This window comes from Eulemur rufifrons, chromosome 16, assembly GCF_041146395.1.
Source record: "Eulemur rufifrons isolate Redbay chromosome 16, OSU_ERuf_1, whole genome shotgun sequence".
NCBI lineage: Eukaryota > Metazoa > Chordata > Mammalia > Primates > Lemuridae > Eulemur > Eulemur rufifrons.
In genome coordinates this window covers 51,406,708-51,428,170 of record NC_090998.1, presented here as the reverse complement: position 1 = coordinate 51,428,170, position 21,463 = coordinate 51,406,708, and the positions used below count along the sequence as shown (strand labels likewise).

General features: G+C 41.9%; 1 protein-coding gene across 11 annotated transcripts in view; it reads left to right on the top strand.

Moving 5' to 3' along the window:
- The window catches only part of GRIP1 (glutamate receptor interacting protein 1), a 620,258-nt gene that overhangs the window by 541,345 nt on the left and 57,450 nt on the right, over positions 1-21,463 (top strand). For 5 of the 11 annotated variants that reach the window (XM_069491629.1, XM_069491627.1, XM_069491625.1 and 2 more), the window contains exons 10-13: positions 1,116-1,271; positions 10,213-10,399; positions 11,001-11,146; positions 20,898-20,978. In XM_069491629.1, coding sequence (XP_069347730.1) covers positions 1,116-1,271; positions 10,213-10,399; positions 11,001-11,146; positions 20,898-20,978 — 570 coding nt within the window. Of the gene's footprint in view, positions 1-279; positions 436-1,115; positions 1,272-10,212; positions 10,400-11,000; positions 11,147-20,897; positions 20,979-21,463 lie in introns of all 11 variants that reach the window. The other 6 variants (XM_069491621.1, XM_069491624.1, XM_069491623.1 and 3 more) reach the window with 2 other exon arrangements.

Below are 21,463 nucleotides of genomic sequence, written 5' to 3'. Positions count from 1 at the left end.
CAATAGTCATCTTAAAAGGAGGAAAAATGAGCTGGGGAAAGACATGCATTATTCTTGGGAAGATGAAAAGTTTCCATCCTTGATGTTAATCATCTATATTGCTGACCACTGAGAAATGGCAAAGCCAAGTAGATTTTCTTTTTTCTTTGCGAACAGCTTTTGTTTTTTGTTATACTTTTTATTTGTGCAATTCAGTTACTTTCTCCTCTTTTTTTTTTTTTTGGTTCTTTGTTTGTTTGTTTGTTTTTCTTATTTCTCATCATCACTTCATATGGGCAGTGAAAATTCAGAGGAGCGACAGGCAACTTACCTGGGATTCCTGGGCCAGCAGCCACTGCAACCATCACCCCAACCATCACTATAACACGTACCACCCTGACCACTGCAGAGTGCCGGCCCTGACATTCCCGAAAGCGCCTCCTCCAAACAGCCCTCGTAATGTTCCAGGCTTTCTCCTCCTGGTCTTTTATTTAAAATATATTCTTCTCACTCCTTCCTCCTCTAATTCATTCCATCTTTGGCATCATGGGTATTGTATGCTTTTTTTTTTCTTTTTGTAGTAACAACTTATCATTTCTGACATCTCCTAAGTCTTTTTCTTTTTCACCAGAAAGCGTTTGTTGTTAGGAAAGGCGTAAATGTTCAGAATGCTTTATATGTGGCTCAGGAAATAACAGTTGAGAATATTATAGTGAGTACAACGTTCTGAGATCTTCTTTGTGTTTGTGGAATGACTTATGAAATTCATGTCAGAAAATATCTATGAAAATGAGATTATGTATGACGCATTGAGTTGTTCATGGAAAAACTTATTTTAATGTTTTTTATTTTTGGTTTTTTTTTTTTTTTTTGTCTAAAGCAAAACTCATAGAGTCTCTTTGTTTTCCTATGTGCTTACGAGGACCTTGCAGTTCCTCGGCATTTACAGGCCGTTGTAACTCTGGGATGCTAACGTGCTGTCTCGTGCTCCTGGGGCCTGGTGTCTGTCTGGGTGGGGTACTTACTAGCCATAGCTGTTCATCTGTGTGTTTGTCTGGATTGCTGCTGGCTGGCACATGTGGCAAGCTCACCCCCCACCTGAGAATGCTCTGTGCCACGTCTTCACTCTCTTACAGCAGCTCTGGTGTCTTCGTCCTTCTCTCCTACCTCCATGAGTGCGTACAGCCTGAGTTCCCTGAACATGGGGACTTTACCTCGAAGCCTCTACTCCACGAGCCCACGTGGAACCATGATGAGGAGGAGACTGAAAAAGAAAGACTTCAAGAGCTCACGTAAGTAAAATATCAGCCAATGGCATTTGGCCCAGAGAGAACGTCTTGGAAATACCGAAACCTAAGGGAAGAGTGTTTCATGGGGCCTGCTTCATCAGGTAGATCTGATCTATTAACGTGATACCCATTATCTATATGATAATGGTTGCACTTGAATATAACTTCAGACTGAATTAGTTCACACTACCTTTGCCTACAACTTTTTATTTTTGAGATTTTTTTTTCTTGCTCTTTTGATGTTATAACATAACCAAAGATGTGATTTTTCCTCTAAGACTCCTTTTTTATATTCTGGGTGGCTTTGGACATGAAACCTTCGTTCTTAGTTTCTTATTCACTTTAAAACAATTTTGTGAAAACATGCCACCTCCTTTTGATAATTATAAGAATCCCAGGTATTCATTTAATGCTATTATAAATTTCATACTAACTTATATTTCGTAACCCTCCTCCAAAAAAGCAATGATAAATTCAAACATTCCTTTTCAAACTATACCTCATTTCCCAAGATTCCAATACTTTTCCAAGGAAGATATCCTGCTGGTAATCACTGATCTAGTGTTTATTTCTTCTTATCCCCTCCAGCCTTAAGAAGGTTGGAAGGATGCTTAGCTTTACAGCAAGCTTCCTAAAGTCTAGGAATTTCAATGATGATTCTTGTAAATATGATCTGGACAACCAAATACTATACAAACTAAGCAAGACTAGGAAAGTGTAGTTGGCTACTTGTTTTGGGATAGCTGGTTGTTTATATAAAGAGAAAAAGTATTATTGAATACGTCAAAAAGAAAGAAATGCAAATCTCTCCTAAATTTGTCTTTCCTGTCTGGGAAGATCATAATCTCTCATCATAATCACATAACTTTTGGAGGAAGAGAACACCTATCTTTCCAGCCAGATCCAGTCATAGTCTAGAGAGGTGTGAGTATTTCTTGTCCTGTATCCCTTTTGTGGCCGTGATTTTAATTCATGTAAATAAACTTAAAGAACATGAGATTTATTCCTGTGCTTACCATGGGAATAAAAATAGGAAATATCCTTAAGTTACCTATACTTCACGGCTGGTGTGGCCCTATTGGCTCTTCGGCTTGTTTGCCAGAGATTCATCTCCCCAAGAGGATCTGTCTCCCGCCTCCCCAGTGCCACCATCAGTGCAGGACACCAGCCATCACCTATGCTGGGAAGTAGTGTCTTCAGGATACAGAAACCTGAAGGAGATACAAAGAAATCCCATTGCAAAAGACAGAGTCACCATTGTTATATGTGTACATGGTTTTTGACTTGCATATACCTTCAAATAGAAAGAGATTTGTCATCTTTTGTATATGAAAATGATGGTAAATTTGGAATTAGGCAAGTGCAGGAAGTTTGAGTTTAGTCAAAATGAGAACAAAGAGATTCTAGAGTCCCATATTGTTTTTGCTGACACTAGAGTGAATTATTTACTCTTGGAAGAAATCAGTTGAAGGCAACATAGTGAACTGGTTAGGAGCCTAAACTTTGGATCCAGGCTCCCTGGGTTTTCATCCCAACATCATCACTTTCTTCCTGTAGGACCTTGAGTAAGCTTCCTAAGCTCTCTATGCCTTGCCTGAAAATAGGGATAATTATAGTCCTTACTTTATTGTGCAATTGTGAAGATCATATGAGATTATGTGTGTGTGCACCTATGTGTGTTAGAACAACACCTGGTAAATAGTAAGCTCTATCTAATTCTTAGCTATTTTGAATAGTTTGTATTACCTATTACATGCCTGAATCTGAATTATCATGTGTGAAAATCTCTTGACATTGCTCTCAAAGTTAGGCCTTTTTCCCAATGGTTACACTTTGACACAAATGGGTAGGTCTCGAGTCTTCCATACAATACCTTCAGGGTTGGTAGATATTTACAAATGAAATTTTTTATGTATAATGGCTTTGTGTACAGTGCTCATTGCTGACAGCACCACTGCCCACTGTACTCCAGCCTGGATGACAGAGCAACACCCTGTCTCAAAAAAATAAAAATAAAAAAACCTCAGAAACAGGATAACAGCCTTCAGCAGGAAAGAGCAATTAAAATGAACTTGTGAATGTTTGTAATTCTGCTTCAAAGGCTAACCATTTGTTTGTATTAGGTAAGACTTGCTATGTTGATTAAGGCCATTAGTGAATACAAATGAATGATAATATGTTTGGCTATCTCAGGTTGATATTTACACATCTTAAATTTTGTAGCAGGAAACAAAGCTGAGGCCCCACTGTCACTGATATGCATAAGCAACTCAAATTCTCTCTTGAATCAGCGTATTACTCTCCAACTTGGTAGAAATATAAATAGAAACCTGGTTCAAGAAGTTTCCAGTTGTTTGTGTTTGCTGTAGACATTAGCCACTATAGCACCACTGATAATATATGTAACCAGAATGTTTACAAGTGTGTCTCAGAAGGTCATACATTTTATATTTTAATTAAACAAAGTCCAAAATGGCAGGAACATTTATTCCCACTTCAAAAAGACCGGGAAAAAAAATTATAGAATTCTAAATTTTAAAAAAAAATTGAGAATTTCTTTTCTTTTCTTTTATTTATTGCTTAAACTTGGTATGGCCACATTAGATGTAAAGGTCTTCCCAAATAACTGATAATAAAAGTTTTATTGCCACTTTCTCTATACCGTGGTTTATTTCCACCACTTTATTTATGTCTTTATTCTGTGCCACCATTTGCTGCCCGCTTTCTAATGCATGTGTTTCTATAGCAACCGGGCCATTTGTATGGATGGTGAATCATGGCAAAAGTCACAAATATAATAAAAAAGTCTCTTTGCTGTATTGGTGATAAGTTGAGACCAGAGCTTGCAAAACAGAAAATTCTCACGTTTCCATTACAAAGGAAGGACATGCCCAGGAAAGAATGAAATCTTCTCAGATAAATATTAAAACATTCCGTGTCACTGACCAAAGGGGAAAATACAGGAAGTCTGAAACAACATGTTACATGTACTAAAACAGAAGGGTGCCGTGTTGTTTCATAGGAGAATGATGAGTACACCAAGCGCTAGGTTTTGAGGAGCGTCACAAAGCCCTGGGAGGGTTGCAGAGCCATGTCATAGAGGGAGCCCTCTCATCTCCTCTCCGGAATCTTGCTGGCTATTTCTCCACTTCCCGGGCTGCCCCTTTTCCTGCTGCAGAGGCCAAGGCTCGGCTCGTTCCAGAGCCCCGTCACACCCCAGTCATGGCAGCATGCCTGAGCAATGGATCCAGCTAGTTTCTCCAGCTTTCTGCTTCCTGCTCATGTTCCCAGGGCTGGTGTAGAGACTGTCTGTTCTCAGTCTGCCTGAACTGCAGCAAAGAATAGAAGCTAGAACACATTTCCAGAAGGATCTTTGCTTCTTTTGTCATCATCACTTACTACTAGGGAGGGTGACACTGAAAAGAGCTGAAAGGAAGAAAATGAAAAATCATAACAACTTTTCTGGTTTCTTCTACCAACGTAGAAGAAAAGAATGGAAGATAAGGGCAGCTAATGGTAAGCTTGTATAAGTAGTCATGCCGTGAGCCCTGGAAGGGAACAACTTTAGAGCTGCCCACCGCCCCCCATCTGCAGAAGGGAGCCGTTGGCCACCTCTGCTGCACTTCTGAGCTGGATCACGTGATACATCATGTGTTGGGTCCCCAGCAGGTAGACGCTAGTGTGGACCACTTTAGCGAGACAGAAGTTTCAAATTATGGGATCAAGTAATATTTTTTAAATGCTTCTCATATCTGATAGGAAATCTCACAGCCTTCTAAATTAAATAAACATTTAACAGATTTTTAAACTTTTGGAACCAAAGAGCTGTCTTTGGCTCTCCCTGCCCTTCCTTACACTAGGAAAGACGAGAATTGACAAACACACAGTCATTCCCTGCAAACCTGAAGAACTGTGCATGGAACCCGCCATGTGTGGATTGGAAATAGGGCAGAGCAGACGCGAATCCTGAACGCAACATTGGCACACACCAGTCAGCAGGAGTCAAATGTGGAGTGTCAGCAATTGAGTCATTTCCATCTTCACCTTGAGTAGACATGAGCAGGCCTCAAGCCAGAGCCGGTAGCTTGCAGCCTGGTGCCGACTGGATACTTTGCAGGGGTATCTGCTACTGGAGGGAGAATTCATCATACAGATTTTTAAGTGACAGGGTTATAATTCATTAGTCACCTTCATTTTCTTTTGCTGATTGATCACATTAATGAAGCACGATAATCAAGCTCATCTCCTCTTCCAAGTAATACTGGTGGCTTTTTCTTTTGACTCGTCTTTAAATCCGCAATTTATCTGGCCCTAATTTTCAAGACTTTTATATATGTGACTAATCAATACATACAATTTCAAATGAAATTTTATTGTTTCCAAGGAACGATTCCAATATGTCAGAGGACTTTCAGAGTTCATTGTAAAATCTGAAATTATTTGATATAATCCTATATTTAGAATATACCTTATAACTTTATATAATTTTAAAACCAATCTATAACACATAAATTTGTTTTAAATATTAAATTAAGTCTCCTAATAATTTCTATCCCCTCAACTTGCCTCCAGATAGAGCTTATAAATGTAATGATACATTGAATTAGTAGTTATTTCTATTTTCAAAACCTTCTAGACAATGAAATTCCTCAACTGTCTTTTTTATCCAAAAAAATATAGCAAGTCTCTCCTTTGAGAAGGTTTTCACTATATCTAATCTAATCCCACCTATTACTATTGAATTGACCTGTTTTTTCTTGGTTCTTTCTCAGTAGAGATGGCAAACAGCTGACAGAAGGTTCAAAAACAGTTTTTAACTCTAAGTTGTCTAAAAATATTTATCAAATTGCGATCTCAAATGGAAAAAATAAGAATGTGAAAGTACAGAGTCACAGAAAGTAGAGTGTCCCTGCCGAAGTCCAAAAAGCTTCACCCAGAAGATAAGTGGATGTAACCCGGCAAATAGGTGATGCTGTGAGATTATACTCCTGTCTGCTGTGAGTAACAAATGGAAAGAAACACACTCTGAAGGTCCTTACTGATGGATGGGAAATGGTGTCTTCTACTGGTTTTATGCCCCTGGTAGCAAAACTATGATCTGGAGAGCAATCAAAGTACATTCAACATCAGCAAAGCACTTTGAATCTGAATTAAATGCAATCTGAATTAAAATGATAATCCATATGTCAGACCTTGGCATTGTAGGCCACCACCTGTAAAAGGGGTGGAGGCTACCTTTACCCCGACACTGGCTACGTTAACCTTAATGCAGCTGAGACAGAATGGTCATGGTGCTTCTTAAGGAAAAGGAGATTTTTTTTCCCCCACTCATCCTGGGTAAATGATTCATCTCACCCTCCCCTGTCCTATCAGCTATAAGTATCCATCATGGCAGAAGAGTCCAAAGGTCCTGAAGAACAGCTGGCATGTGCGAATTGGAACAGGACAGAGCAGACGTGAATCCTGAACACGATGTCAGCACACACCGGTTACAGGGATTCAAACACGAGGTGTCTGCAGTTCCTTATGGTCATTTTGCAGCATCTACATGCAGTGTTGATTCCAAAAAGGAAAATGTAGATGACATCACAAAACTTGATTCATTCCCCACTTATTCAGCATTTTTATTGAATGGTCCAGGCACCAGGATTTCAGAGATTAAAAGATCCAGTCCCAACCTTTCAAGAAGTCAGGGTCAAGTGGAGAGACAGGCAGGCAAATAAAAGCCTGATAAACACTGAGATAGGACCATGTGTTAGAAATGTGGAAATTAAGAAAAGTAAGTACCTGGTTCTGCCTGGATAAAGCAGAGAAAGGGACATTGAAAACTCTGGGCAAGGGCTGAAGAGACAGAGGGCATAGTGTATACAAAGACACAGAAATGTGCAAGACTAGCAGGACTGGGTGCAGCACATGGAGGGAGCACAGAGGAAGAGAGGATGCACGGGCAGGAGAAAATGAACTCGTGAAGCGTCCTGTGTGCTCTGCTAGAATTGGAAAGTTTATTCTATAAGAACTCGGGAACCACTGGAAGATTCTGAACTGGGGATGACCTTTGCATATTAGAAAGGCTACTCTGGCAGCAATTGGAGGCTGTTACCATAAGACAAGATGAAAGTCCTTAGTAATCAATCAAGTATGAGACAAGGGAAGTTGCGAGTCAAAGGCTACTTTGAGATTTCAAGCCTGGAGGACTATAAACGCACTGGTCCTGTTCACAGAGATAGTAGTGGCAATGACAAGGGAAGATGATTAACTCAGTTTTGAAAATGTTGAGTTTGAGGAGTCAAAGAGACATTTTATGGTTAGGATGTCCATCAAGTAGGGAAATTCATCGCTGGAGCTTAGCAGAAACTATAGAGAAATATTTGAGAAGAAGCATACATAGGTTATAGTGCAGATGTGTCAGAAATGAATGAGGGCAAGAATGAAAGTAGAACAGACTTAGGACAGAACTATGGGCTGGATACAGAGAGAACTGGCAGGTGCTGAAGAAGTAAAAAACTAAGAACAAAGCTTCATCAATACCGAGAAGACAATTTTAAAAAGAAAGGGATGGTCCCAGAGCCAGTCAGAGTAGTTGGAGCAAGTGAGGCCATTGATTTGGGCAGTCAGGAAGTATCAATGAGGGCAGTTTCAGTAAAGGATGGAGGCAGAAGCCAAATTTTAAGCAGTTTCTGAATGAGAACAAATCTACAGAGGGCAGAAAGCTAGGCGAGTGAGTAGGGGAGTTTGGAAAAGCCGCCCGAGAGACTCGTTTTATGGCACAAAATCACAGAGAGGGTGGGACGGGATAGAAATACAAACACTGAAAGGAAAAGGGAACCTTGAAATGGAAGGAAGGCCACATCCTCCTGAAGAGGAAGATAAAAGAGAGAACAGAGAAATGACATTAAGGTGGAGGAGAATGTTGTGTAAGGAAATCTTATCAAATGGTCAGATCTTTTCAGTTTTGCAGGAAATGAGGTGAAAAGTGAAGCTTAAGCCTTATTAGGATAGAAACAATTGAGCAGATCCTTTGAGGGATCAAATAAGGTGCCAAAATATTATACAACAAAGGATTCCAGGACCCAACAGAGAGTAGTGTGAGTTGGTAGTGACTTTTTCTAGCCCATTCGGCAACTTAGTGATGGCAGTGGACCCGACTGGGCATTACCAAAGGGTATAGAGTATTAGAGGATAGAAAATCCCATGAGGTATAAGAATATTTGATTCTAGCTGATACATCATTGAGACGGTCACCAGGGGTGCAGGTGGCATGTGGAGGGGGGTGACACCAGCATAGGCTGTGGGTGAAGACGATGGCAGCTTTCCAACTCCATTCCCCAGATTCCCACCTGAGGCCGGCGGGGAGGCCCCTGGGGTCTCCCATTTCTACCTCAACTATAGTAGCTCTGTTTTTATCTGGAATACAAAAGCAACCCCTACAGGCTTTCATTTGAAGAGGGGAAAATCTGTCGCCAATAATATTGTTTGAAAACCAGTAGACTAGAAGACACATGAGAGGGAACGGGACTCGAAGTCATAAGGAGGGGAAAGTTAGGTTGTAGGGACCAGGAAGGGTAGCTAATGAGGGGCATGTGATCAGCGAGGGGATTCCGATGTTGGATCTTGGAGATCCATCCATTTGGAAGGAAGATGGGGTCCAGCACAGGGCTCTACAGGCAGAGAGTGGAAGTGGGGCGGATTGCTAGGACCTGGCATTGAGACAGCTGAAGAACCCTAAAGCCATCCTGTTAGAAGGTTATCACCATGATGTCAAAGACGCGGAGGACCAGGGAAAGCTACAGGAGAAAGGACGTAGAGTAAGAGGCAAGTCCTATAATCAGTGAAAAAAGGCGGGGAGTTTTGAAAAAGTAGACTATGCATTTGAAGATGAGACAAAGCAGAAATAAGTACAGAGCATGGGATTCTAAAGAGGAGCAATCTGAGTTCAAGCGCTGCATGTGGGGAGCAAGGAGCGTTGTACACCTCTCTTGCCCGCTGTAGGGGAGTGCAAGAGAATGGCTTCTGGTTGGAGAAGGTTTTGCAGTATATGATGTCTTCAGGTTTCAATTAACATAAGGGGGGCAGAAGACCAGTTTTGGAGGAAATGACAGTTCAGCACAGGACCCTGCAGGCAGAGACCCTGCTCACAGAAAGCACAGGTGGCCCGGCTCCCGTGGGAAGGGCAGAGAGAGGGGACTCCAGGAGCAGAGCAGCCCTTTCATGACCTGAGTTGGGTATGGAAATAAGACAAAGATGTCTGCCTGGAAGATTCAATGAATATCAGAGAAATGAATGAAACAGGAGGTGGTGGGATAGGCTGGAGACCCAGTTGGAAAGAACAAGAGCTGAAGAGACCAAATTTGGGGGTAGGAGGAATGTACAGAGTTTAAATGACTCCATCATGCCAACCCAATGCTAGATTAAGGGTGATGAGCACCACAGCCTCAGCACTCCAGAGGCCAGACTTAGATTAATTGTTTCTTTGAAGCTGAAGATCAGATTGTTTAAGTCACCAAAGCCCAGATGCAGATGGCTAAAGTGGAAAAAAAAACATTAGACCAGCTAGCCCAGCTCCCTTTTTCTTAGATAGGATACAAACACACACGGAGATGAAATAGCCCACCTGAGGGTCCTCCGGCCGGTGCTCAAAGGTGGAGCTGAGACTAGAACCCACGTACCCTGACCCCAAAGCCGTCCTCTTCCTACAATGGTCCCTGGTTTGAGGAGTGGGGACAAGGAGGGGTATACACTGGTGTTATGATTGAAATGTGACAAATATTGGGCGATTTGTTTATCTTGTTCAACTCTGGCTAAACCTTTTTCTAGAAGATCAGAATCTAACCTCCCACCATTATCAATGTGCTTTTGTTCAGAGACACAACCTATTTTGGAAATGTTGGTATTCCTGGTGTTTGCTCCAACCTAAAGTCCTTCTTTTTCTTGTTTCTTCCTTTAGTGTCTTTAGCCTCTAGCACAGTGGGATTGGCTGGGCAGGTTGTTCACACGGAAACCACAGAGGTGGTGCTGACAGCAGACCCTGTCACAGGATTTGGCATTCAGCTGCAGGGCAGTGTGTTTGCCACCGAAACGCTCTCCTCTCCACCTCTGATTTCCTACATTGAAGCTGACAGCCCAGCAGAGAGGTGAGTCGCTTTCTTTCACAGTATCGTTGTGTCCTCTGAATTTCTGGTGCCTGCTGTCTTTGAATGGCTAATAAATTATGGAACATTGCTCAATGCAGGAAATGCAAGAGGTAATGAACTCTCTTCTGACAATAAAATGTTATGTTCTTGATCAGGTCTGAGAAGAATAGCAAGCATGGATGCCTTTATCTAGCAGATTTAGTCCGTCAGGGGACTAGAGGCTGTATTAACCAAAAAGGAGAAAATTCATAGAAAACATATCTGAAGTTCAAACTTTAATAATTTCTCTGCCATTGGGGAATGTACATTCATCATTACTATACATTGGCTCAGATCAGGTTCTAACAATAACATGGTTATGAATTATTAATTACTTCTCTGGGATACTTCATGATTCCCTTGCTCACAATTGTAACTGTGAAATGCAATAGTATATATATATAAGACATTGAAGTTTACCTAATAATGATGCCCACAGCATTGAATACATAAGACCAAATTGTTATGCTATTTTGCAAGGATGAAACAAGGTAGATTTGGCAAGCTCAACTTGATAATTATTAACTCTGTCCACAACTGCTAACATGTGGTTCTAAATTAGATGTGGGGTGCTACAGATTGGAGACAGAGTGATGGCCATCAATGGAATTCCAACTGAGGACAGCACCTTCGAGGAAGCCAATCAGCTCCTCCGAGACTCTTCAATCACGAGCAAGGTCACGCTGGAAATTGAGTTTGACGTTGCAGGTATAATCATATAATCTCAAGTCAGCAGCAGAGTCAGGAATGGGCTGCATGTGAACTATGTTGGTTATGTGATAGAGGGGGGAACTATTTTTTAATATACTGAACATGCTTTTGTTTAGGAGGTTTGGGGTGTCATTTTGAATTGATCATTGTTTTTGTATTATTCATTAAAATGTCACCACAAGAACAACTGAAAATAAACGTGACAAATTGAATAAGTGATAGTCACTATAGCGGTGATAAAAAGAAATCATATGGCCTTTATTCTTTCTGACTTTCTTCTATATGCTCGAGAAACCATATTCTCCAGCCACAGAGACAAGGAAAGAAAGGCTCTTTGACCCTTCCCATGGCAAAGGACACATGAAAGCTCTTTAGAGAGCAATGAAAATTTATTAGGTGTATTTAAACAAGCCCAGTAGACAAATATTTGGTTTTTAATGTTAAAGAGAAATCGCACCAGATACTTGTTAAAAATGACAGGGAAGACTTTATTTGAGACTATTACAGGAGAGAGAAATTGAACTCAACTCCAACTATAGCCAGGGTGGCGGGGAATTTGGGCAAGGTGAGGATGAGGGAGTCACTGGGTGGAAAATAACTAAAAGAAACGTTTTAGATATCGAGGGTGGGAGATGGCAGTGAGGAACTTGATTAGATATCAAAGGTTGGGGGGATTCCCGCTAAACTGATTCAGCAAGATTCTTGCTAAACCTGGACTCCCAAGCTAAGCATCAGGACTAGTCAAGAAGAGGCCCCAGAGGACCCTGGCTGGACTTTGGTCATGGAGGGAGTCCCCATCAGTAGCCAAGAGGTGGGTGGACTTTAGAGGCGGGGGCTGGTTTCCATCTAAGAACATTGTCTTCACAAGGTGAAATACTACCCCATAGACCCAAGAACCTTTTCCAGTCAGTGGAGATACGCTTGTGGACACAGGGATCGCATGATTTCAGGGAATATTTGCTGAGTATTTACTGTGGGCCAGTTGCTTCCTTACACAATGAAGATGTAACAATAGACAGGAAAGAAAAAACAGCTTACATTATATGAAGCTTATATTATAGCAGCACAAAAAGTTAATTTAAAAATTAGCAAATGTAAATTTAGATAATAATAAGTGCCCTGAGGAAAATGAAGCAGGATAGAAGGTTGGATATGGCTGTGGGGAGCTATTTTTGTACAATGAAGCTGTAAAGAGGCGACATTTGAGCAGAGATATAAGGCTTGGGGGGCCTGCTATGCAGGGCTCCAGGAGGAAGGCGTCCAGGGTAGAGGGCGCAGGCAGGGTAAGGAGCAATCAGTCTGGTGGAGAGACAGCAACAAGGGCTGTTGCTGGAGCATCCGAGGGCATTGGGGGTGGGGATGGGGCTGGGAGGTGGGTCTGGACTTGGGGAAGGAGCAGGAGAGGTTGGAAGAGGCCAGGTAATACAGTGCCCTGGTGAGGAATTTAGATTATCTATAATGAAACCTGGAGCATTTTATGGAGAGAGATAATCTGATGAATGTTTTAGAAAGATCCTTCTGGAATGTAAGGGGAAAAATAACATAAGCGGAAAAACCAGTTAGGAGATGGTAGTGGTTGGACAGGTAAGGGATGGCAGTAGCTGGACAAGATGGTAGCGCTAGAGGTGGGGGCAGACGGTGGAACTCAGGACGCGGTTTGAGTGGACTCGCAGCACCTGCTTAGGGATTGCATATGGAAGATGAGGGAGAGGGATGACCTTGGGCGGCTCCTGAGGTGTGAGGGGAAGCAACTCTGTAGACAGCATCAAGAAGAGGACAGAAAAAGTAGAAATTTGGGGATAGCAAAAAGAATTCTATTTTCAAGATGAGTTAGGAAATCCACTGCCAATACTAGAGAAAAAAAACAAGCACGTCCCTTCCTTAATTCAAAAGGCAGTTAAGAGCACCAGTTATGTTCAGATCATTGAGAGAGAAAATAGAAAGGATCGATATCCTCAAGGAGCTCGTAGCCAAATAGGCAAGAGAGAGGTAAGAACAGACTTGCTGAATGTGTGTTGCCACTGGAATGCAGAAGGAAGTGCCCATGAGAGCACAGGCAGTACCTCCTGGAGCCCAGGATCGGGGGTCTGGGCCAGAGAGCAGGACCGAGGAGTGACCCACATGTCAGTGATTGTTGGAGTCATTAGAAAAAGGGAGACCACTAGGGAAAGGGGACTGAGGAGGGGACTCTGCCTGGGGAATACCAAGATTTAAAGGGGAGAGATGTTGGCACAGGAGATAAAGAAGATGCAGTATGAGAAGTGGAGGAGAACCAAAGGGGGGAGTTTTGGAAGCCAAAGAAAGAGTTTCAAGGCAGAAGTCATGATCAATAGCTTAAAAGTGCTATGGAGAATCCAAGTAACAGAAGGCAGGAAAAGTCCTTTGGAAGAAAGACATTGCCAGAGTAGATCCAGGGGAGCAGGGGCAGAGATTGGGTTGCAGTGAGCCGAGCGTGAGTGGAACGTGAGAAGCACAGAGGAGCTCTGCTTGTTGGCTGTGTAGGAATTGGGTTTTGGAAGAGGGTTTGGCAGGAAAAATGCGATGAATGGATGAAAGAGACCGAAGGTTGCTGTGGGCTCCTCTTTGTGAAGAGAAGTATGTTTTAGTTTGCATTTAGCTGTATATTTGTTGCTCTAATTTTATATTGTCTTATGTGCTCTCCTCAGTAGTTCTTAACCAGGGTCAATTTGCCCCCAAAGACATTTGCAAGGCCAAGAGATTGAACTGCTGAGAAAGGAGAGGGGATAACAGATAGAGGGGGACTCAGAGTTCAGAGGGCTGTTGTTTTGTTTTGGTGTTTTGTTTTATTAAGCTTGGAGAGATGCGAGCATGCTTGGAGACAGAAATGAATGAGGGAGAGAAGAGATAATAGGTGGAATCAGGTCCCCAAAGGAATGAGCAGGGGACGTTATCTACAACACCAGTATATAACTAGTCCAGGACAGAAGGTAGCAGAGCTCTTCCTATGAGTTTGAAAACAAGCGAGAATGTAAGTACATTTTCAGCTGTGTCAACTTAGTTCACTTAAGAACTGTCAAGCAGGGGTGAAAGGGTAAGCAGCTCGGGGGGCTGCAAAGAATGATGGTTTAGGGGAGCAAATGGGGAGGGAGGATGAGTGAGAAAACCAAGCAGAAGCACATAAGAGGACGTTCGGGCGAGGTGGTGGACCACGCCACGTGTGGAAGCTTGAAGTTGATAGCACCGTCGATCTGCGTGGTAAAGTAGTTTGGTTCGTCTTTTCAGGAGACTTCAGCTGCCGAGGAATAAGAGCAGAGAAAATAGATGATTAGATTGAGCCAGAGACTGAGATTTCCAGAGAAGCCTCAACGGAAGAAAAACTTGAGTCAAGGATATTCACAGGATTGCTGGAAGAGCATAATAATTATGATGATAATACTTATCAAATGTTTACTCTGAGGCCTGTCACCTTCCTAAGCAGTGTGTGTGCATTGGATCATTTAATCCTTATGACAGCAATGGCAGAGGTTACCGGGCTTAAGTCCTCAGGAACCTGGGGCACACAGAGTTAACGGCTGGCTGGGATTTGAACCCGGGCAGTCTGGCTCCAGAGGCCACACTCGCAGCATGGCACTGCGCTGCCTGTGTTTGAAAGAATCTAAGTGGGAGAGAGGTGGGGATGGACAATGGATCAGGCTGATAGACTGAGGAAAGGAGGACTTCAGGAACTAGGGGGTCTTCAGGAAGAAAAATGGGTACAGTGGGAGAAAGGAGATGAGCAAGCTAAGGGCCAGATTGAGGCCAAGGTGACATATTAGAGTTTAGAACTTCAGAGAAGGTCAGGCAAGGCTCAGAGTCATGAGCTGCCGAAGGGGAGGAGTGCGGAGGTGAGAATCATCAACCAGGGGAGGACCGGGATAAGGAGGGGGGTGAGAATGGGCTGTGCTGGACCCACCCAGCACAATCCCATCAAAGAATCTTTGCAGCAGCTGCTCCCTCTGCCTGGACAGCTCTTCCCTGACACGTTCGGGTGGTTTCCTCACTTCGTTCAGGTCTTTGCTCAAATGTCACTCGCTCAGAGAAAGCTTCCTTGACCATCTGTCACTGTCTGTCCTCTTGCCCAGATTTATGATTCTTCTTAGCTCTCCTCATGCTCTGATGTTATGTCATATAGTTATTTGTTTATTGTCTCTCTTGTCCAGTAGAAAAATGTATGATGTCAGGGACCTTGTGCCTGTTGTTCAAAAATGTGCCCCTAGCACCCAAAATAGTGCTTGGAATGCAGGGGGCTCTCCTTCAGTCAGTGCTTGATGAGTGAATGAATGAGTGAATGAATGGAGCAGTTGGCCCTTCTGCGGGACAGGAATCAGGAACTTCAGTTCCATCAGGAACTGAGATCGTCTCCACTGCTCCTCTGGGGCTCCTGATCGCTCAGCACTGCTTGTTTCTGCACGTCTGCTCCATATGTCCCTGCAGACAAGCGTTCTCTGACTTTTTATTGTATGTGAGTGTCCCATCTTTGCTGAAGTGCCCAGCCAGGAGAAAGATTCTAACTGGCCCAGATTAGATTTGGTATTCTCTTCTTCCAGTCAGTTATGACCGAACATGAATCAGGTAGAAGGAGCCTGTAAGGACCAGTCAGATGGTGGTGAAGTTAATGGTTTTTGAAGAAGAAACCCAGAGACCCTAGAATGCACTTACTGCAATGATGGAACATTAATGGGGAAAGAACTCTTTTCTGTATTTATTATAAATGGGGAGACTGAGGCTCAGGTGGGGAAGCTCAAGGTTATTCAGCAAGTATGGCAGATCCTAGGTCTGTTGACCTGGAGTCTGTCTTCTGCATATCACATTGCACTGCCTCTCTAAGAGATGTCACCAGCATGAAACACGGAGAGCAGGATTTCTGAGCTCTGCCCCACTGACATTCTTTGTTGCAGGGAGGTGGTTTGTTGAACGTCCTGTGCGCTGCAGGACTTTGAGCAGCATCTGCTCACTACATTTCCGTTGTGGAATGACCAGCACAATTTGACCTTCTCCATAAGCAGTATCTAAGTATTTACTTGTGCTAGAAATGCATTTTTATTTTATGTGTATCCTTAAAATTTGTTCATTGTTTAATGCATCCTTAAGGTATATGTGTATTTTTTAATATTTGTTGATTGAATGCCTTAATATCTTAGATTTAAGCTCCTGAAAAATAAGGACTATATATCTGTTAATATTAAACTCACTTTGTTCACTATCTAGCTTACTTGATAAGGAACAGGAAAAAGGAGCATAATGTTATCTCCCTCTGCCCTGGATTGTTCCAGGAAGCAACCCACTTCAAATAGATAGAAATGATCTAGAATAGGGCAAGAAAAAGGATGTTCTCATCTTGTTATACCCTCCTCCCTCGCTTGTGGCAGACATCACTAATTGATACCAGTATTCTCCTGCCAAGCCCAGATACATTATCAGAGTCCTCAATAAAACACTCTAGGTAGTCCTTACCAATCTATTGGAATCTATTATAAATGATTGGAATTAGAAAAATCCTTTTTAGCCAAGCAAGAACTTGGGACATTGGTAGGGAATCTCTGGATGTGAGCTCTTTCAAGATTGCCATTAGTGGGGCATGGGGGTGCACACCTGTAGTCCCAGTTCCTTGGGAGGCTGAGCCAGGAGGATTGCTTGAGCCTAGGAGTTTGAGGTCACAATGAGCTATGATCAGGCCACTGCACTCCAGCCTGGGCAAGAGAGTGAGACCCTGTCTCAAAAATAGAAACAAAAAAACAAACAACAAAAAAAGACTGCCCCGTCCTTCTGGACTCATTCCTAATTGTCTGGACTGGATGTGAGACATCATTTCTAAAATTCTTCCATAGAAGTATTTTATACCCAGATTTATTCCCAAACACTTGGGTTTCAGAGATAAATTGTCTCTATTTTATAAATATTTTAAGTGACACAGAGTGGTTAAAAAGCTTGACTATAAGTACATTGTTGCCTAAATCTATCTCTTTAAATAGGTACTACTACTATACAAACAACATTGTGGTAACTTCAATGGAAACTTTTTTAAGCTGAAGGCAAAATCTTTTACCATACACATAATTTTATAAAGCTATAATCATAACATATACAATTTACATTTTGCCTTGTTCAATACTGTCTTGTACAATCTACAATTAATCTACATTTAATCTACAATTAATATCTACCAATCTACAGTTAGTATCATGAATAATTGAAGTTTCCATTTTAACTCTGCAGTTATTTTGTTGGAAAAAGCATAGCTCTGTTCTGGAAAGAAGTCTCAGTGAAGATCCTATCAAACGATGTTTGCTATCATTCTAGAGCTCCCCAGTTCCTGTCTCTGAGTGGGTGGGAGTTAAACATTTATATTCCTCACAAGGGTGTCCACACTGATGAATTACAATGTGGTGGTTGTCTTACTGTGTGCACAATGAATGCCTCAGGCAGAAAAGCAGACTAGTTGGAAAAAAGGAAACCTTGTTTACCCAAATGTGTTTTTAATTATAGTATTAACAAAGATAGAGCAAAGTCAGGGAAGTGCAAAATAATCACATGGGAGTCTAACAAAATAAACATCATTTGTTCTCAGATTCTATTTACCCCCTCAAAACCTGTTGTTCTTCCAAATGGATCTTTTTCCTCTTTACTAGTATTTCATTAAAAACCCCAAATTAAATGTGCCTTTGCTTTAACAGCCAAATAATTATATAGGGGGAAAAATAACAAATATAAAATAAATCATGTTGGCATTTAAAGATTAAAATGAAGCCAGAGCTTGATCAAAGAGATTTATTAGTTGATATTTGCTCGTCATTATGAATATTTCAAGTCTTATGTAGTCAAAAGTGATCCATTACTGTTTTCCAGGAAGTGATAATATCTCCCCCAGTGTCATTAACAATGTTAATCTTGGTCAAGATTCCCTGCATTAAAAATTTATAAAAACAAAATGTTGCTATAGTAACTATTCTAGATGAATGTGTTCTGGCCCTTGTGAGACCAGAAGACCTCACTTGTATAATAAGCATGGCATCATAGGCAAGGTGTTATTTACATATATACGTCTGTATTTATACAAACATACATTGTGCTCCCCTCCCCTTTCACAGAGAACTTTTTCTTAAAATAGAAAACATTACATAGTTACCCATTCATGAAATGAGTTCCACAAAGAGCAAAGCTTCATGTGCATTTACTTACAGACCACCTGTGAGCTTTATCTAAGTAATCAAACCGTTTATTCCTGCTACACCCATGAACACTAGCATGGAGGCTTTCTGCTGCTTCCATCCCATTTCCGCCACTGAGTCAATGTGTTCATTAGAAATCTTTCAGTTGCAAGCAACAGAAATGCATTCCAACTAGTTTAGCCAGAGCAAAGGCATTCACTGGAAGTACAGCCTGTGTTTCACAGCCCGGAGGGGATAGAGCCAGTGTCAGGGGCTGTTAAGGCCGAGCACAGGCTCCCTCAAGACCTCATGCTCTCTCATGAGCCTCAACAGGCACACTTGTTTCTTTCTTCCTTCTCTCTGCAGATGGGCTACTGCTGCATATGCGCAAAACCTGGCCACTTCCAAAGGCCCTCTGTGTCCCCAGTCTGCACGCTAATTCCAAATTCTTAAATGGTCATTTGGAGAGTGGAAAGAAGGGGGCAATTATCCTTCTGTTGTTGGAGAGGAGAGTGGGGAGGACTCAGGAGAGAGATGGAGGGAAGACATGGATTGGAAAAATATCTCAGAAGTAAATATTTATGACACTTGCAGCACCTGAAGTCAGGAAGTAAAAGCACACCTAATTGTTTGTTACCGACTTCATTTCTCGTTTACTGCCCCAATATATCAAAATTAGCTGGTCTTTTTGAAATCTATGGAGGGAAATAAATAATTTTATTTATCTCCAGTCCCATTGGGAAATGAGAAGGGTACAAATTCTTCATGAATAAATAAACAAATAAGGATATGTGGATTCACGTCCTGGCACAGCAGAGTGTTAGTTGAGGACAACAGTGAAGCCAAAGGTATTGACTCAGTCTGTGACACTCTCCCGGTCACAGGGACAGTTAAGAAGAGTAGGAGGAAGTGAGAAAGGCACTCTTGCTCACTCCTCTCTGATGTGCGTAAAAAAGAAGGCGGAAGGAGGAGGCCAGGGAGGGAAGACCCAGCAGCACCGCGAGACAAGAGGGCCAGTTTGGGATCCTTTTGGACAGGTGGCTTCTTAGAAGCCTGGAGGGCCCAGGGAAATCAAATTCTTATTATGTTCTTCAGTTTAACACTCTGTGATGAACCTTCTGAGGTGGAAGATCAGATTCTGGTCCTGTTTTACTGCCTGTATTTCTCATGGGAAAGAACAAGAGGCCAAGAAGAGTGATTTTAGGCAGAACAAGGAAGGGGGGACTCTCTGTTTCCTTGAGTCCAGTGCTAACTTCCAACCTCCACTTTGCAGAGACTCTAAATGTGTTAAGTATGTGATCAGCACATTGGACCAGGGGTCTGAGAGTCTCATCGCACAGCTGCTGTAGTTCCTTCTTTACGTGCTGGAGGGGGGCCTGCCTGGATCAAGCTAATCAAGCAGGACAGGTGGTTCGGCTCACCCATCCTGCAGTCCCCCCCTTAAACTATGGTCCCTTTGCTGATGACACCTCTTCCCACTTCTTTCTAAAACCTTCAAGAAAGGATTATAGTCATTAGCAATTTAGTGTGAATAGATGGTATCTCTTCAGTGCGTATTTGCATTTTAACTTTATTGCTAATTGAAGGTTTCCAGACTGTTAAAGGAATTTTAAGAGCAGTACAGTTAAGAATATATAGCAATTCTTTCCTTTCTTGAATATTAGTCAGGTCCTGGTGAAATCAACTGTGTTCTCTCTAGGGTTGAGATTCAGCGGTGCACACTGGTTCTCTCTCTGTTGCCACCATGTTATCTTACTTCTGTATTGGCTGGCCAATATCTGAGCCACCTGCTCCCTGTTCCAGTGTCCCCTCATCCTCTCTGGGACCTCTTGGAGCTCCCCATGATCCAGAAGCTAAAGGGTCATCCTTGGTACAGCTGGGGCCTCCTGGGTCCCTGTGTTCCAACTCTGTGGTCAGCACCCCGTCTGATTGGCTGTGAAATATTTGGAACATCACCCCTGGTTCTGCCTCTTTCATTGTACTTTTCACTGTGTACATTTCAAATTAAGGCACCTCTCCACCGACACTCTTCCCCCCAATCAACAACCGTTACACCAAACTGACATCTCTCCTGAAATCTATTTTCCCAGCTACCTTCAAACAACAAATGGGAAAAAAAAAATTTGAAAAAAAAGAATTGCTGAGTAGTAAACTCTGGAAAAATATCGTTGGGAGTTGGGGGGAGAATCTAACCTGATAACCAGACCTAAGGTTCTTAAACTTTAGTGTGCCCAAGAATCTCCTGAAAAACATGATTAAAGTACAGATTTCTAGGCTCTACAGATTCTGATTTCTTAGATCTGGAATGATTTAGGAATCTGCATTACAGATAAATTTGATGTAGAGGATGCCTGGGTCATGCTTGAGAAATACTGAACTCAACTGTTGCTGTGAATTACGCACAGTTGTCTATGGGTAGGACGCACATTCATCACCTGGAGCTTAGTCTACCAGGATTTCACAAGCACTTGCCTTACTTCAGTGCCCACGGCTTTGACCGCAGATGATTACGATGCAAGTATTCCTGATGTACTTGTACTGATGGCCGCTCTGGTCCTTGGTGTTCTGTTAACACGTTCTTTTTTGTTTTGAAATTACAGAGTCTGTCATCCCAAGCAGTGGAACATTTCACGTAAAGCTCCCTAAGAAGCACAATGTGGAGCTTGGAATAACCATAAGTTGTAAGTAGAAGTTATTTCTTGTAAAATATAGAATTTGAAAAAGACATTAGAAAATTGTGTTGGCAAATGGCATGCAGGTGTGGCAAATGTTGGAAGCGTATTTGCCACGTTTCTATGTTGTGTTACAAAAATGTGGAGCCAGTCAGACCTCTAGCACTTACTAGCCCTGTGAAAGGGGCAAGTTACCTGTACTCTCTTTGATCTTATTTCTTCATCTGTAAAATGGAAATGACATTTACAAAATACAAGGTTGTTTTAAGTACTAGATAAAATAGCATGTATATACTTAGTATAGTACCTGGCAAGTAATAAGTTAAGTACTCAATAAATATGTATCTTACACCCCCCATGAATAATTAGATGAGTAGATAAATGCATATAGGTTCTCTACATTTTAGTATATTATAGATTAGTATAATGTGGATTCAAAATAATCTATTTAACTAACAAAAATCACATTTATTTACTTTTAAGACCCTCTTCCC